The sequence below is a fragment of the Dromaius novaehollandiae genome, chromosome 2, assembly GCF_036370855.1.
Source record: "Dromaius novaehollandiae isolate bDroNov1 chromosome 2, bDroNov1.hap1, whole genome shotgun sequence".
NCBI classification, from domain to species: domain Eukaryota; kingdom Metazoa; phylum Chordata; class Aves; order Casuariiformes; family Dromaiidae; genus Dromaius; species Dromaius novaehollandiae.
Window position 1 is genome coordinate 123,142,289 of NC_088099.1, and position 18,254 is coordinate 123,160,542.

General features: G+C 36.9%; 1 protein-coding gene across 8 annotated transcripts in view; it reads right to left on the reverse strand.

Annotated features, from left to right (window-relative positions):
- The window catches only part of RALYL (RALY RNA binding protein like), a 386,784-nt gene that overhangs the window by 37,153 nt on the left and 331,377 nt on the right, over nt 1–18,254 (reverse strand). For all 8 annotated transcript variants that reach the window (XM_064507356.1, XM_026109477.2, XM_026109476.2 and 5 more), the window contains one exon: nt 16,960–16,992. In XM_064507356.1, coding sequence (XP_064363426.1) covers nt 16,960–16,992 — 33 coding nt within the window. The remainder of the gene's footprint in view (nt 1–16,959; nt 16,993–18,254) is intronic.

Genomic DNA, 18,254 nt, shown 5'->3' on the forward strand with positions numbered 1-18,254 from the left:
TATACATTGTATGTATATATACATACATATATTGTATAGTTTGTCCATGCCACTGTCCACTATCATTCTGTAGTATATTTGGAAAAGTGAAGTCTGGGGCAATCAAAATAGTGAAAACTGTTGACAGCACATATAAAAGAAAATTAACACAGCTCTGTAATTAGAGGTTCATTACAGTATGATTCTCTGAGTGATCAAACAAAGTACACACTCTAATGCTGAAACCTGCCTCTTATGTACATTAACATAGCATAATCAGTGGACTAGAAAGATTGGTAAATGTGTGAGAGATTGGCGAATGCATGAGTGGGTGTAGCCAGGAACTAGAAAATGGATTTGATTCATGAGAAATATGAAAAAGGTTGGCCTGTTGATTCTTGAGTTCAGCAAATCTTTCATCTGGAAGATTTAAATATACATAAAAAGAAGGGGAAAAAAGTTAGGAAAATGCATGGTGACGGCAATAATGTTACTGAGAGTTTTTCAATGACTTTTGTCTCAGGTTCAGAGGAGATTATACATGCTGATTCTGAGAAAAGAAAGATACCATTAAGGGAAACAAATATAGGTAGGAAACAGTCCAGAGGAAAACTATTTTTGAGTTGTTGATTGTGAAGTCGAACCTTCGTTGAACTTAGGTTTGCATCTCAATAGCCACTTTCTGCCTTTATGATGAAGAAACAGCCATGAAATCTATCTCACTCTTCCCCGCAAAATACAACCCAAGAGCTAATAAATGGTCTGTACTGAAAAGTCACTAGAGATTTATACTCTGCCTGATGAAGGAGTAGGAACACAAAAGCTAAGTTTTTCACTTGCCTCAGAAGGACAATTATGAATAGGAAGGGATGAGAGGGATGAAGAAAGAAAGAATCACTAAAAGAAAGAGAAGATTTAAATACAAAAGCAGAAAGGTAGAAAAGAGATTTAGAAAGGACAAAGCACAGAAGAAAACATTCACAGAAAATGAAGAGATATGAATGACAGTAGCTACATATTAATGAACCTTCTGTAGAGGGATTGGACTTCTGGATAATTTCTGCTCCTGAACATTGCAAAATGTTCTCCAATTTTTTTTTTTTAATATTTTTTTTAGTACACATTTTGTAGCATGGGACAAGAATTCTGAACTGACATTTTTTAGTTTTGTTTTCAGATATCATGAGACTCACTAGATGAGAAAGAGAGCACGCTGACTGCAGTCCAGTTGGTAAATTATTTGAGAAGGAAGAGTCCTATATGCATTTTATATGAAATATTAATTAAATAAAACAGTCCTGGGAGACTAGAACCTAGCAGAAGATAAGCTCAATGTGGGGGTTGGAAGAAAAATAATATTATTTAGACCTTGTACAGAAATCATATTCCTGTATCTCACTTTTACTGAACTGTAGCAAAAGTTTTCCCTAAACTATACATCCCTTATTTTGTTTTTCACTCCACAGACAGTCTACACGGAATTAAGAGGTAGCAAAGCTATGATTTTATTTACAACTATTCATAATTTGATAATGGTTCTACTTAGCTGCATGATTAATAGCTGCAATAAGCCTGTATTTAATATTCGATTTTTGTTTTTAAGTAGAAGAGCACAGACAGCTTGAAGAGAAGACATTAAGCCTGTCACATGAAAACTTTCACCTGGATTGACATTAATTTAATTTGCATTAAGACCTGATAAATTCAGTTTTTCAGCATTGGAGACCATGAACCTGATGGAGAACAATTCACTTTGCACCAGCTAGAGGAAAGCTGAAGGGCAGCTATACTTCTCTGGGACACTCAGCTCTGGCCCATGGGAGACAATAAGGGCCACAGGACTTTCATAGGGTATGAGAGCCACTGACTTTGTATATACAAAATTTCATGACAGAGATGGCTCAAAGGCCATCCCTGGGAATGGTGGCAGTGAAGGAGCACAGGAGGGCGGGAGTGGTTGAGGAAGGCTCAAAGGGTTGCTCAGGTGAGGATGGAGAAAAGGGTAGGGCAGTCAGCTGAGGTTTTGGGGGACAGGGGTCAGTAGGCATTTGGGGTAGGGAGAATGCAGAAAGGGGTTTCTTGTCTGGCAGCTGGCAATTTCTCTCCTTCTCTATTGTGCTTCCACTCTCGCTGTATTGGTGAGGAGAGGCTGTCCCACAGAATTCCTTATGTAAAATGTTTTTAAACTGTCAAAAAATGTCTTAGCATTTTTTTTAATTCAGTGTAAAATCTGGGATTATACTTCTCTTTTGAAAGAAGCAATTTTGCACATCAATGAGTCCCTAAGAATTTTGATTCTTTTGCTCTGTTCCCTATTCAGATAACTTCTGCCTTGAAACAGAACTCAATTCTTTACATTCCTTCAGCTTTACAAATTGCAATTTAAACCAACCATTCTCTGTGTGGTCCAAATGCTTATCAGTGGGACCAGAGCAGGAAAACGTAGTACATTTTGAAGTCTGATTATCACATAGCAATGTAATTTATGAATTCTTGTAAGTTTTATAGGTTGCCTATATTACCTTTCAAAAACATTTCATTGCTTCAGAAACATCTAATTTTGGCATTGCTCATTATTACTGCCCAGAAACATGTTGGGTATCAACATTCATTATACGGTAAAAACTTTCAAAGGCTTCCAGAAAGACAGAAGAGGGGCACTGCCCCTATGCTTTTAATCTTCACCCTGGGAAACCCCAGCAGTTGTCATGAAGTGCTTTTACAACTGCAGCCAGCTAAATGGCTCTGTTATAGATGTTACCTCTTTAAAGTTACAGTGCTTGGCTTTTTTGCACTGCAAAAAAGCCACCGTTGCTACTGAAACAGGAGGTAACTGCAGGTATTCTGAATTTTGCATGACAGTCAAGCTCTGACACAGACATACCCACAGCTTTAGTCACAGCATACACCATCCAATTTGCCCACCCTATCACACTCGCTGCCAAAAATTACTGACCCCATGGCTGGGACACCAGATGCAAACATATGGTAGCTTCTAAGTGTGACCTGTTAGTGCAGTTGGCAAGCTAGTAGGAGCTAATTTGCTTCCGTTTCTAGTCTGAATTTACTGTAAGTGAAATCTACTTCAGAATTCAAGGCACCCCTGCTAGTTAAATCCCATGCTCCCACAGCACAGGGGAGTCCAGCAGGAGGTGGGGAGGAAATATCTGCTTCACCCCCAGGCCATTAGGAGCTCTCTGCATCGGCAAAAGACATTTTTCTGTGGAGAATCATCAGCATGGAGCAGGAAAGAGCACATGCAGCGACTTGTTAGCCGTGACCACTTGCAAAGAGGGAGCAACAGCTACTTCACCTTCAAGGGGCAAATAGCAGAAGTGGATGGACTACCACGAACTCGCAACAGAACAATGGGCTCGATTCTTTTTTTCCCTATCTACTGTTTAGTCTCTTCAGAGAAAGCTGCTGAATTCAAGCTTTATTCAGGGAGGTAAGGCATTTATCTGGTCATTCTATGTATTAAAATTACAGTAGGATAGTAGCACTGTAGGATGTTATCTGTAGGTGTTGACCCTAATGGAATAAGGAGATGCATAAAGGAGGGTGGATTTTAAATTTTTGGAAATCTTAAGGTAGATCCATGATCCAAGTCTCTCCTTCTCTGAAATTCTGTGTGGAGCTATGGCAGCACAGGCAGCGCAGCAGCAGAGCATGATAGATCCTGCATTACTGGCTGCATTAAGCATCCTTAGCAGCGACTGCTGGCCCAACAGCCAACGGAGGCAAGACACTGTGTGAGACTCTGAGAGGTCTGGAGGTTAGTTCCTAGTCCTCTTGGTTGTGAAGCAGTTGTCCTGAATGTGTATCGTAAAGAGCATAAATCAATGACAATAAGAAGAACCCAAAACTGATAATTTAAAATAAAAAATTGCTTTGTTTTTTTAAACAAGTCTCACTTTTTGTTTGTTTGCTTGTTTTTGAGGTTGAATGATGATTTTTCAGTGCTTGGTAGTGAGATATTAATGACATCACACTGTGAAAGCAACCAGTATAGCTCTCCACCTACAGCCATAATTTTTCATGCCTATGAATGCCAAGGGACAGACATAAGCTTTGGTCAGTGCTGTGGTATAAACCATGAAGCAGAAATTTAGCGCAGATAATCATTGGCACTGAGATCAAGGTGACTGCGGGGCTCTTAACCCCTTTGAGAGTTATTCCTTAGCAACCCACCAACCTGTGTTAGGAAGGCAGCAGGAAATCACTCACACAGTGCAGAATACCAAATACTGAGCAAGTTGGAAGCAGAGAAAGGTTTAAACGATCCTGTGAACTGGTGGAGTCAGCGGTTTCATGATGGCATTGTAAACAGACAGATTACTTACCCACAAACATATGCCATCTTTGCACCATTAACAACAGAACTGTGTACACGATGCTGCTATTAAAATGGAAGATAGTAAAAACACTGTGATGCTCACACTGAGACCACAGAGAACTCATCAATAAAAGGTGTTTCTGTTAAGCACAAGTCATGGTTCCTTATTCTGACCAAAACAATCCTGTTTTAATTGGAGAAAGATAATGTCTCTTTTTAGCTTCACTTCACTTAACACTAAGCCTATTTTAAATTCTGTATGCCTGAAGAATAAAGGAATCCCCAAGGACCAGATTTTCAGAGCTATAATTCTATACATATTCAGTTTTCACATGCATATCAGCAGCTATATGTGTGTCAATCAGGCAAATGCAAAACTTTGCTGCTGCATCTTTGAAATAAGCTTACGTATGTTATTATGTCCTTATTTATCTGATGACATTGTATATTGAAAATACCTCACTACTGCATAGGCTTCCTTGTGTTCTTTCTGTGTCCTATTCTACAAAAGGTTTTTATAAATTAATGTTCACATTCTGTTTTCACTTACTTTGCTCTAAACAGCACTTAATGTAACTGACTTCAGTGGAGTTAATCTGAATTTAGAATAGTTAATGCAGAAGAGAGCAGAATTCGATTGTCTTGTTTTCAAAACAACAAGAATTTCAATGTTGCATGTGATTTCCCCCTTAACTATCATCTTTTTTCTTTTCTGTAGGTATTCATCTGCAGAGATTTATTTGTAAATCATAAATGTTGACAAACCAGGCATAATGTATCTTAATTCAATTGACAGCACTATCACCATTTATACTGTCAATTGCTTCTCTGTTGTCAGGGCTGGATAAAAATATTTTTAAAAAAGCAATATTCCTTCAATCAAACTCTTTTTAGAAGGCACATATCAACATAATGGTTCAAACTAGTAATCCAGTCACTTGTAAAATCATTTTTCTTGTCATGTAAAGACAGTGCTAGAAATTGTTCCTGTTGAGTGCAAAAGAGAATCAGTCTAAACTGAAGTGATATTAAAAAAAAAAAAAAAGTAATAGGGGTGACTAGATGATTTAGGGAATAAGCAATGTGAGGTGGAATTTTTCTCTGATAGAAAATCAATCAGATGGCAATGACTTTCACGAGCTATTAAAAAAGGTGGAGATTTCAGGCCATTTTTCAGTGGAGGGCTATCTAAATTCCCCAAAGACACCAATTAAATTGATGCTAATTAACATATTAATTGATAATCTCACTGCAAGTCTCCAAGACTAAAGGAGTGTGTGGGCTGATTACCACCTTTATGTTAGAGATGGTCATGTTTTAGTTGAGGTTGAGGATGCTGATAGAAGAGGAAAGACACTTCTGTTTTGCGGTTCAGGTTGTATGTTCTGCAAAGAGAACAGTTTCCAGAGACTGTTTTTTGTGGATATGCTTACTGTCGGTGATTCCTTCAGCTAATATATTCCTGGAAGTTTACAGAAGAAAAAAAAAAAAAAAAAAAAAAAAAAAAAAAAAAAAAAAAGAGAGAGCAAAGTGGAAAAGCAATTATAGAAAAATGTGTTTTACACTCTTTTCTATAATGCAGTTACCAGGTTAAATAGGCATGGTTAAAACAACAACAACAACAAAATTACCACCAAAACCCCCAACCACTTGTTTCAAAATGCCGAAGTGATGAAAGACAATTTACTGTTTATATGCTTCAATTACTGATCAATTCTCATAATAGTTTTGTAACCATAAGTTAATAAAAATATTTTCCTCATCCTGTCTGGTCATTTAATTCATAAATGCAAGATAGCATTTTGAGCTGCTTCTTTTTGGGTTTTTTTTTTGGGGGGGGAGGGGGTTTGAGGGGGGGGGGTGGGAGAAGTGAAGGGTCAAGTATTAAAAAGCACAGAAAGAAATGTAGCAATGTACATGGAGAGTCTTTCTTGCAAAACTGACAAGTATGTGGCAAAACTAATCCAAAGAGGTATGCTTTGTTTCAGTAAGGCATATATACATTTAACAACTTGTCTGACCATTGTACCCCATTTGCTGTACTCTCCCTTTAGAGTATCTTTCTACAGAGGCTAGGCAGAGCTCACTTGAAATACAAGTAGGCTGTTCTATACCACCTTCAGATACATCTTTTCTTTACCCTCTTCTTCTTTCCCCAAAACTATTTTCCTAATGAAATGTACTTTTTGGGAAACTATTGAACGTACTTGCCAACATGAATTTGGGGCAAAACTTGGGCAAATATTTGAAGCTGAATATACACAGTTAGGCAAGTAAGTAATTTAGACACTTCCCTGTAGAGGGTCAGACAAAGCTTGTAAAGCACAAGATAGTAAAAACATTGACTTTAATATTCAGACCTGGAGAATCAGCTGGCCTGAGAGCTGTTTTTGGCAGCCAAATGGGCGCAAGTAATACAGGGAGTTCAAAGCAAAATTTAGCCCAAACAATTCTCTATACAGCATAAGTGCTAGGTATTAGAAGTACTACAAATTAGAAATAGTTAACCGCAGCAGCAGGCACAGTCTACACTTAGCACTGCTGGCCTGATGCTTTTTAGAAACAAAATACTGCACTGTAGCTTTTCTACATCAGGAAACCTATATAAATCTACTTAATGTCTCCCTGTCCTTTTTCCTCCTGCTGTTAAACTATTTTTCTCTCATCTAATGTAATCTCCAATTACTTACGTTTCCCATGGGAACATATTATACTAAGGTAATGAAAAAGCTTTCCAGTGTCAAGTGGCCTAACCTTTTCCCAAGGTGTCCTTTAACTGTACAGAGTGCCTGGGAAATTCTAGATGTCCAAACATTTTTTTTTCCTTAGTACAAGAGTAATGAGTCCTGCTTCTTAAAATGCGTTTTAAATTCAGTGTATTCAAGGCACTACTATCAAACCATACACAAGTGATTGATTATCCAATTAATCGGTAATACTGTATACATTTCAGGAGTGTCATTTAACTAGGTTTGACCAGTACAGAAGACTATCATTGACAGGTGTAGGAATAAGTGATGGGTTTAGACTTTGAAATGTTTCTACAGCATTTCACTGAACAGCACAGTGGTAGCACTGGAGTTGAAAGACTAACCACTTAAGACTACAAAAACAGATCTCTGAAAACTTTATGTACTTTTCAGGGAAGCAGTCTTAGAGGCATTGAATGAACAGAAAAGCACCCTTCACAAAGGATTAATTAATTACAATGTGACAATGTTGGAGGTTAAGTAGAAAAAAAATATATTTCTAGGGAATTGCAACACGTTCCCCCTTTCAAACTGTCAAGAAGGTTTAAATTAAATTTAATTTGGTTCTCATTTACATTAAGTTTACTGACATAATTTAATTCATTTAGACTGAGTAACTCATGGTTTAAACCAGCAAAATGGAGACATAAACAGGGCCATTATTGTCAATGTCCTGAGTGCGCCTTTCTGAAACAAGACATACTGCTTGTTTCTTTAAGACTGCATTTTGCAAGTTGAGTTACAATGCAAGCTGAAATACCTTTAATCTAAGAAAGCATTTTTGTATTCCTCACATGCTATGCAATAATTTTCATAGTAAATGGAGATGGGAAGCGCATATGATAAAAAGGTGATGCCTCCACAACTGAGCGCGGGACCAGACACAATTCTAGTCTTGACAGAGACGAGTGGAGAGGATAGTTGTACATCACACAACCAGTTGTTTATCCTCTAGACCTATGCTGACTACACTTTTCTTGATTTCTGACAAATCTATGCATCCGGAAGGGCATATGTCAGTTCCCTTTTATATACACAGTGAAGAAAGCAAGCTTTATTTTCTGTAAAGCAATAAAAAAATCAGAAAGAAAGGAATTTCTAAGATCACAAGGTAAAGACCTTTTGATTTACAGAAGGGAATTCAAATGTCACTATCCTCAATGCCTTCCTTGTAAATCCAGAATAAAGCTGTTGAAAACAAGGGATCAGATAGAATCATTTATCTCACACATAAATCAGGACTTTTCAATTATATTTTTCCTCATAAGGGAAAGAGGATTTTTGTCCCAGATAACTCACCTAGGTGTAGCATGTCGCAAAACAGCATGGTGACTTCTCATGGTGCTGGTATTGTAGTTTCCGTATATATTTTCAGACATATGGTAGAGCTCCTGATTTCACCCAGTTATCATAAGAGAGTATGACTTACCTAGCTGTAACCTTTCTATACATCTTTTTTAATTTGCAAAGAAGTAGTGTTTGATACTAGACATTATTCCCCCTAGAGAACCCCCATAAAGACTTTTGCCTGTTCTAGTGTTTCAGCTAAACTGCGAGGCTGACCCCTTAGCCTCTACAACTTTTCTCAGGGTCAGCATGTCCAGAGAGTATTTAGACACATTTTTCTGCCTATACTGGTGACTTGGGATACTGCTGCAATGGAGGAGAACTGGGGTTCTGTGCCTGTCTGTTCTGAGGAGAAACAGCTCAGCTGGAATTTCTTTTCTGCTTAAGGAGGAATCTTTCTCAAATTTCCTAAAATGATTGTGCTCCAGACTTCCTGAGTATGTCGGGAAGACAATGCAACCAGTGTACTCTTCTGGTTTATTCTAGTTAGCATGTTTCTTTCTGTTCACCTTCGCTGCGTAAGGGCTTGCTCCACTCAGAGTGCACAGAGCACTATAGGATATCCATCATTTCTTCTCTTCCCCATCAAAGATTTTTTGATGAACATATCCAATGCATAGTTTAATTACATTTTTTGGTCTCAGGTTTACTCCGTTTTGTTTTGGTTTTTTTTGAGTTATAAGCTCCTTAAAATATAGTAGTTACATTTTGTAAATCACATATTGTAATGTATCTCACACATTTTAGTAGCATAACTGCAGCTGACTTAATGATCTACAGTCTGACTACTGTATTAATAAATAAATAAATAAATAAATGCGTGTAGTTCACTATGTATTTTATGTGATCTCCTCTTCTTCCTTCCCCTCCCCAGATGCTACAGGACCTCATCTGGACTCTCATTCATACCATTGTATTAAGCTCCACACAAATCCACATTTCGACAACTTGCTTGCAGCAGGTAGGCAAGTTTTGTTAGATTGCTGTAATTGTATTTTAAGAACATAATACTCGTGTTTATATATAAGACATCTCATTTGATGGCTATATTGTTAGAATTTAATATGTGTTTTATCTTGCTCAATGACAACATTTATAAATGTTTCTTTAGTCCTATCAACCCTGGCAAAAATTATTCCGTGTATATAGAAATGCAGTATTAATACATTCAGCCTCTCATTTGGAAAGACATTCTTTATTCTTAATTAAGATACAGTGATCCTCACAGTTCTTAGACAATGACCAGCTTTTCTCTTCTGTATATATTCATTTCATAGCATTTCAAATATTAAGAAGATGACAACATGAAAGAGGGCTCAGGCAGCTTTATGCTTCCATTATTGCCATTTTCTGCAGCATGTGTCCCTATATCATGTGGTCAAAGCCCCTGAGCAGAGTGGTTCTCTACTGTCAGATTAGAGCTGCACTTTCCATGGTATGCATCATTGCTAGTAAACATTTATAGAAAGTTTCATTTCAAATGTTTTATCACTCTGGGTAATGCACATTAGAAGCTAACAATACAGATACACCATAGGTAAATTTGTTTTTTTGTAGTCTATTGAATTAAGCTACCATAACAATTTACTTCTCAGAATCGCCTCCAGCATCTCTTCCAGAAACATAAGACTCTGTGAAGAATTAAAACTGCTGAAATCTTTCTCTCTCTCTCTCCTCTCCCCCCTTACCTGCTTGCTGAACTCCCCCACCACAATTTTTGCCTTCTCCCAGCAAAACCACATTACCGTTACTCACCCTTATAGGGCTTACATGACTGGGATCTTATTTTTCTATGAATGCTGTACACAGCAAGACAGTTTTATAGCCTATAAAATATCAGCCAGAATGTGAAATACACCTAGTGACTGATGCCTAGACAAGGTTTGGTTGAAACCAAATGGCATTTGATTCCAGATTTAAAGTGTAATCATGATTTGTGTGTGTGTGTGTGTGTGTGTGCATGAAAGGATTAGTTTTGCAAGGAAACAGAGTCTTATTCAATACCTCTCAGGTACCTCTGTCTCTGCTAAAGAGATGTGCTCCCAGAAGGTGTAGCTCTCATTTCTATCCCATATCCTCTTAGCACAGTAGTGGCAACAGAGAATGTGACCTGAATTCCTATTTATTTTTTGTATGCATCAACAGCAAAATTGTTATAATCTGTTATACCTGTGTGTAAATCCTGATGACAATGTGTATGACAGATGTCACGAAAGGTGTAATTTGGCCTGCAGAATGATAAAGTATTCCAAGAATCCAGGCTGACCATGAACAAATTTCCCCAAATTCAATGGATAAATGCAGATTGCTTTGAACTTCAGATATACTGTATTGAGGAATTTTTTGACATTAACCTGGAACACGAATGACCTGTGTAGGTTTCTCCAAAAATAGAAGTGAAAGGATAGTCTTGAATGATGGAAATAACAGAAAATAAATAAAAGGGAAAGGCGAATAGAATAACCAGGGGAGAAAAAAAAGATCTCATGCTCTGTTGCCTTTCTCAATTATGAAGCACATTTTTGCTGATGTTATTAACGTCAGAGAGGGGAAGAGGGATTTGTCAAGGTGCATATTTGTTGAGCTTGTTGATAATAAAAGTTAATGGAATTAGGAAAAAAAACCACTCTTTTTTGCCAAATGCTTTAGTCTAATTTCTATATAGTGTACATTTTTGCGTGTGTATGGAAGTGGAAATAGAGTAGAATGAAAAAGATCAGGGAAAGAGAATAATCATAAAATAATTACTTGGATTTCAGATGAGTAGAAAAATATATAATCTAGGTTCTTTAAACAATGAGAAATGATACAGAAACACCAGAAGATGCAGCAAGTCCAAGTGGATCAACACCATTATTATTGTGGGTTGGTAGTCTCTTCTTCAGAGCAACCCGTAAGCAGAAATCTTTTTATAAAGTTATAAAAGAGTGATGTCCATCCTAGTGGATGGACAAAAATAGTTCTCAGAATCTTTTAATAACTGAAAACAGACAATTATAGAAAAGGTTAATCCTTATAGAAAAGGTCCTTTTCCTTATGAGGTTAATCCTTATGAGTTATGGTAAGTTGTTGGAAGAGATGTGTATCACTGCTTGAAATCAAACTGTACAGATTCTCAGCCTCTTCTACACAAAGATCCCCATCTTTCCGTATTAGCTATCCTCCCATAAATCCTTCTGCCTCTCTGGGACCTATCCAGGATGGCTCGTCACATGTAGAGCCCTTGCAATCCTCTGACTCCTGCTTGTGATCTCCAGGCTAGTCCACATGCATAATTCATGGGTTGTTTTTTTGGGGAGGGTATTCCCTGCAAATATAGAACTGCTGCTTCTTATCTAAGCCACGGACCCTGAGTGTTTGTAAGCATAAGAAACTACTGCCTCTCTGTAAGCAAAGAGTTTAAATAATTTTCAAGAGAGTTCAGTCCTCCAATGCTTCTCACATAAACACAGGTTCTGAATTCCTGGCCCACACATGAACAAGGAGTTATGAAAATATGTTCAGGACTAGTAGCTTCATTCATTTCATATTGATATTGAGATACTTCTGGTATCTCCTCTTCTCTTTATATTTTTCACTTTGCTGAAGAAAAATCATTTTCATAGCTATCTCTTTCCAAAAGCTGGATGGAAATAGTAGGAATAGTGTCTGCCCCTTTCCACTGGTGTTTCTTTGATGCTACCTGATAATCAGGGGTGAAGCTTTACAGCATTTGTTGTACAAAAGATGGCATTTGGTTACATTCTGCTTTGTACATTATAACCTCATATCTGTTGTTAAAAAGAAAAGAAAAGAAAAGAAAAGAAAGAAAGACAGAGAAGAAATGTGGATGATGACTCCAGTTAGAAATTTCTCAAAAAAAAATCTGCCAGAGAAAAAATAAGGGGTATTACTTTTTTGGAGGGGGAAGCACTTCATAAAGCTAATCCCCCCCAGATTCCTTCAGTGTTCTAAAAGTATCAGCTTTAGGCTGTGGTATGAAAAACCATGGCTTTTCAGTGTTGCTTATGATTATATGCTTTCCAGAAACAGGACCTTGGTGAAGAAGGGATAGTTCATTCAGATCTTTAGTCTCTTTATTGAGAATGTCAAAAATGCAGCAATTATTGTCAATTTTACTTGTACCTCTCTTCTTTTCCCCAGACAACTACTCATCATGTAATAAATGCATACAACGCATTAATTTCACATAGAGCTCTCTCTAGACCTTCCACCTATATTTATAGCGTTTATAACAAACAACCAATCTTGAAAAAGAGAGTGAAAATGTCAGCAGTATGCATTGTATTTTTTTAAAGATCTACACAAAAGAAATAGAAATAGATTGGATCTCAGCTGACAATCAGACACATGCATTTTCAAAGGCAGTCACACTGAAGAGCCTGCTTATCCAGAAGTAATTCCATTCTCTGCAGCTGGCAGTAGGTGAACGTAAGTTCCTACTAGCCAGAAAAAAAAGTTAGCTCTTGCTCTCTCTCGTTGTCTCTTCTGAACACAACAATATATGACATTTTATTAAATAACATCTAACAAAGAATACACACATTTTTCGTCTGAAGAAATTGTCAGTGGTTGTGATGGATTTCCTACCACTAGATATTTTAGAATAAAGATTGGATGTTATTCTAAAACGTGCAGTAAAATACAAGCAAGAATTAATTCAAAGGATTCCTACTGTGTGAAAAGGCTACAAAATCAGTATGGTCCCTCCTGACCATGTAACACTATTACAAGACTTATAAGACATTGCAATCGCTGTGTCTTATGAAATGAGTTTTGAATATTATGGCTCAGACTCACAATCCATTACCAGTTTGCATGCAGTATTACCTGGAATTTACCAAGTGCTAAGCTTATACACACAGATAGTTACTACGAATCAGCTGCCATGAAATAACCCGGTCAATGGTTAGTAACTGCATTATCAGTTTAATCTTTTAGAGAGAATGGTAACTGTTTGGTTGAGTAGATAAGTATGAATCATTGCTATAAAAATAAAACCCCAAATATGAAAAGCAAATGTGTATCATTAAAAGTTGTATGTATTTTGAATGCTTTCTCTCTCTTTTACATATCATACATACTTTAGCATAAAGTGGGATAAACTTATATGAGCTGGTTCTTCTGTTGACCTTTTTGCACTATCCAGTATTTTCTACCTCTTGACCTGCCTGGTCTGAATCCTCCAAAGACATAAAGCTACATGAAGCTAATCTGATGCCTTATGAGTAGTCTTTACTTTGGTGGAATCAGTTTTTAAAATTAAACACATTTGTAAATCCACAGCTGTAGTCTCTGGTAGTAAATTCTTCCAGGCATGGATTCTTCCGGCTTATTTTTCATTCTAACACTTTAGCACAAGCGGAAGGAAACCACCACAAAAACCTCCTCTTTGTTGCTCTTTAAGGCTGAATCAGGACACAAAACCTCAGAAGTGTGGAAATAACACATGTGGAGAGAAGTACCCTGCACTCGTATACGCTAACACTCAGCCTTCAGCACTGTTAACTGTTTCAGCATTTCCTAAGGATTTTCTTTCCACTTCTGAAAAACAAAGGAAGAGAATACATGCCTCAAATTCAACTTTATATTTTAGCCCAGAATCATAAATTCAATTCAGATATTTTTATATGAACAAATCACATATTCTGCATATTTTTGCTCCTGATTGCTACTGTTAGAGACTTACATTAAAGAAGTTACAGTGATTTCAGCACCAAGTTATCCCCCTGTCTTGCACAGGGAGGGAAGGTGCTTGGATTTGTCTTCATCATAATGCATTTTGCATTAGAATGGAGGATAAAGGGATAAAGGCAACATTTTTTCACCGAGGGAGTACAGGAGCTATTCTTTCTGTGTATTTGAATGAAAAGCCACAACAACAAGAGTAGGATCTGCTTGTCTCTGTAGCTGGCCACTTTTTGAGAGGAGAGAGACATTGCACCAATTTGGCATCCAGTTTTTCTCTTCAGGAGATCTACCTGGGGGGCTGCAGCAGCCTGTGCCAGCACACGCAGACAGAGCACAAGCACAGTGCTGCAATCTCGAGCTCTTGGGCTGCCGCGCTTCACATTCTCCCACCTTACGAAAAGAATTAACAATGGAAAAGTGCCAAGCATTTGTTCACTTAGGCACAGTAAGACAAAAAGAGGTAATTAGACTCCTGAGGCAGTAAAATGAAAACATGGAAACAAATCTCTATTGCAGAGGGGAGATAAATGAAAGGCTGGCTTGCAGAACCATCATCTGTAGGCAACCAGAAGTGATTTAGATCAGTGTTTTGACCAGTTCTGACTGCAAGAGGCATTAAGGGCACCCATGTGTTATTCTGATTGAGGTTGAGTCAGTATTGCTCCTGCAATAAGTAAAATACGTACTGTATTTTAAAGGAGTTATGATCGCAGCTGTCAGTCTGGGTTAAAACTTTAGATGCAGGTCTCAGCATGAGAGCTCATCCTCTGAACAAATGAACCCCAAATTAACATGGGACGAGGAGGACCATGTATCTGCCTCAGCACCAAGAAGGCAGGTGTTTGCTTTGGCCACTCCTCGCAGCACAGCATTCTGGCCTCGGTCAGAGGCCACCTCCCTTGAGGTGAAGAAAATGAAGCAGTAAAAGGCAAAAGTAGCACAGAGACGGGGGCTGACTTGTACATCTTCAAGTATGATCTTTATGAGTTTGCAAAAAGTGCTTTGAGGACATTCAAGACAAACTTCTGTGAAGCTTTGCACAGAGGTTGAGTCTCTTCACTTAAATTAGACTGCCTGAGAGGAATCCAGTTTAGCAAAAAGTTACACACAACTACTACGTGGCAGTAATGTGAATTTACTCAATGGCCACCACCCAGCTTATATGGAGAAAAAAAAAAAAGTAATACTTCCTTCTAGATACTCAAACCCAAATGTCAAGAAATTGCTAGCAAGATTCTTAAAATCATGACATGAACTGCAGACAAAGGTTTTATTATTTTTTAATGGTTACTACTATTATAATTGCTACAACTAACACCACCATTGTCATTTTATTTGCTTTCTGGATTTTTATATTTTCAAGCTTGCTCCTCAGCCACAATGGCATGAAACTTTTCTTTGCTTAGTCTTAAAGCTGAAATTTTCAGGTAATCACCTCATTACAAAAGCCGAGGCCTCAAAAAAAAAAAAAAAAAAAAAAAGAAAAAAGAAAACAAACAAAAGCCCAACTAAATAGTACAAGTTCCAAAATGGAATAGCAAGAGGTAATAATAGACATGGCTGATGTAATGAATTTGGACATTTGAGAGCATACAAAACAAGAGGGCCATCCCCTCCCCTCCCCCCCAAAGTTAGACCTCATTTTCACTTATTTTTTCAATGATTTTGAGCTGCTAAACAGTAGAAATGGTAAGCAATTAATTCAAAATATGCTCAAACATTTCAAAGTTACTTTGTACTATAAAAATGAGGACACATCTCAATCCTGCTTATGCTGATTTGTGGAGTTTCTCTGTTCATAACTGATACACTTCCTTTGTTTGCTATTTTTAATATGCACTTCAAAACCTGAAGCAGGTTTTCAATCCAGTGTTAATTCTGCAGCTTGGAAGCTACCGATAATTACATGGTAGAATTAACCCTTAACTGAGCATTTTGCATTGGGAACTTTCACCTGCCATTTATGTTCTTAGCTGCACAAAACATATGGTACTGTGAACAATACAAATGAGAATGGAGAGAGGTAAAGAATATACATTTCTGAAGCAAAACGAACTGGGAGTGAAGAATGAAATAAACAGCGAGTTAGGAAAGTTTTAAAGAAAGAAGCTAATGGCCAAACGGTTAATGAAAAGTGAACTTCAGACTCAGAAGCAAAATACAGATACATACCTTTAATATATAGAATGGACTACCTTTTACCAAGAAATAACATTTTTCCAGAATATATCCCATTTTAAAATAGCATTTGAGAAAAGATGAATTAAACATTTGCATATATAGAATATATAAGTAAGTGGCTATGAGACTATGAACTCAGGAGTTATATTTAATACATAAATCAGTATAAATGTGATATATAATGAGGCTAATGAATATTTCAATTTTATGAATCTGATGGTTTTCTGCTATTCAAATATAATTGAAAATTTTATTTTAAAAAGGTATTATCAATTCTTTATTCATTGGCATGGGCAGCCAGCATAGTCAATAGTTGAAATGGTTTCTGACTGAAAGAACAGTGAAAACAAAATAATAAACAACTGCCTATCAATGCAACACTTAACTAGTACATTTCTTTCAGTACAAATTTTGGTTAGTTAATAGACACAAGACCTATGTTTTGGTACTTCTGCAGAAGGGAGATACTCATGACTGCTGACTTTATCTATTGATATCTACTTTTTATAAGCCTAGGTGTAGTAAATAACCATAACATTGTGGATGGTTAACAGGATGTAGGTATAGTAAATAATAAATAGTAAATAACTATAGCATTGAAACAGGATATTTATGTCAACATAATCCCACAGTTATATTGTGTGATGGCTGAAATATATAAATAGGCTTACTTACCCAACTGACAGGAAAGGTTCTTTTGATTCAAGTCTGTCAAGTAAATAACACAAGTTTAAAAAAATATATTTATAATATATACATAGTATTTCAGAACATTTATATGATGAATTTAAAACAGCCACTCTCAGTATCCAATTTATTTGGTGAACAATACACAATCTGACAACAACAGAGGACTATAATGGGTCCGATCCATTATGCTAGGAGTTAGACTAGAAAAAATACCATTTCCCTAACTTTGGCTTAGGAACCAAACAGTTTTCAAAGCAGCAAACTTAGGGTCTTAAAATTTCATAAACTCGGCTGGCTTGTGTAGATATTTACATGAAAAGGCTAAAGTGAACAAGTAATACTTGTTTTTTTTTGCATTTTCCATGTAAATTCAATTATTTTCAGTTCTTGATGACTCTGATTTAAGAAGATGCTGCTTCTTAAAAAAAAAAAACTTTAAAAATAAAGGTATGTACAGATTTAAGTATTTTGCTGAACTGAGGGCCTCCACACCCATTTTGCTTGCTTTCCAATATCCTCTGCTTTTGTAACATGATCAGTGCTTCATCCTGGGAATTTCTGGCAGATATGCCACAATTAGCATTGCACTGGAGGCTGAATGCTGCTAGATTGATAGACCCAGAATCATTCCTACTTCTCAAATCAGTTGTTGAAAGTGCCTCTCTCAGACTCCTTGTTATTGCTTCTGTCTTTGTGAGGAGCTACATCACCTGCACACCAGCAGGAAACTGTCCTAAGACTAGTTTCCACCCAGCCAGGACTGATCTAAAAATCCTCACCTATGTTTTTATACAGTATTTCTGCTCCAGTACCTGGAACTGGATAGCCTTAATTCTGGAGCACTTTCTGACTGCAATGAGTTTACTGATGTCAGCTATGGAGTTTAGGGTCCTTTATAAAAATATTAAAAAAAAAATTCCCATTAAATTATTTTGAGGTGTTACCTGACATAAACATGATGCAAAAGTTCTTTATTACACTAAACTTCACCAAGAGTACTGTGTTATGAAGAAAAGAAAAGGAACATGTAGCCTTTACGAGTGTTTCTAAGAAAAGAGAAACACATAATTTCTGGAACTGAATATTTCACCTGTGATGACCTTTCCCATCCAAAACCAATTCAATCCCACAATGAACTACTTTGAAGTAGAATATAAGACTTTAAATAAAGTATTTGCCAATTTTTTTAAAACAACCCTTTTCTGCAAGTCTTCCTTTGTGAAAAAGCAAACAGGTACATTTGCATTTATTATTTAAATGTTTTGCCAAAACAAAAAAAG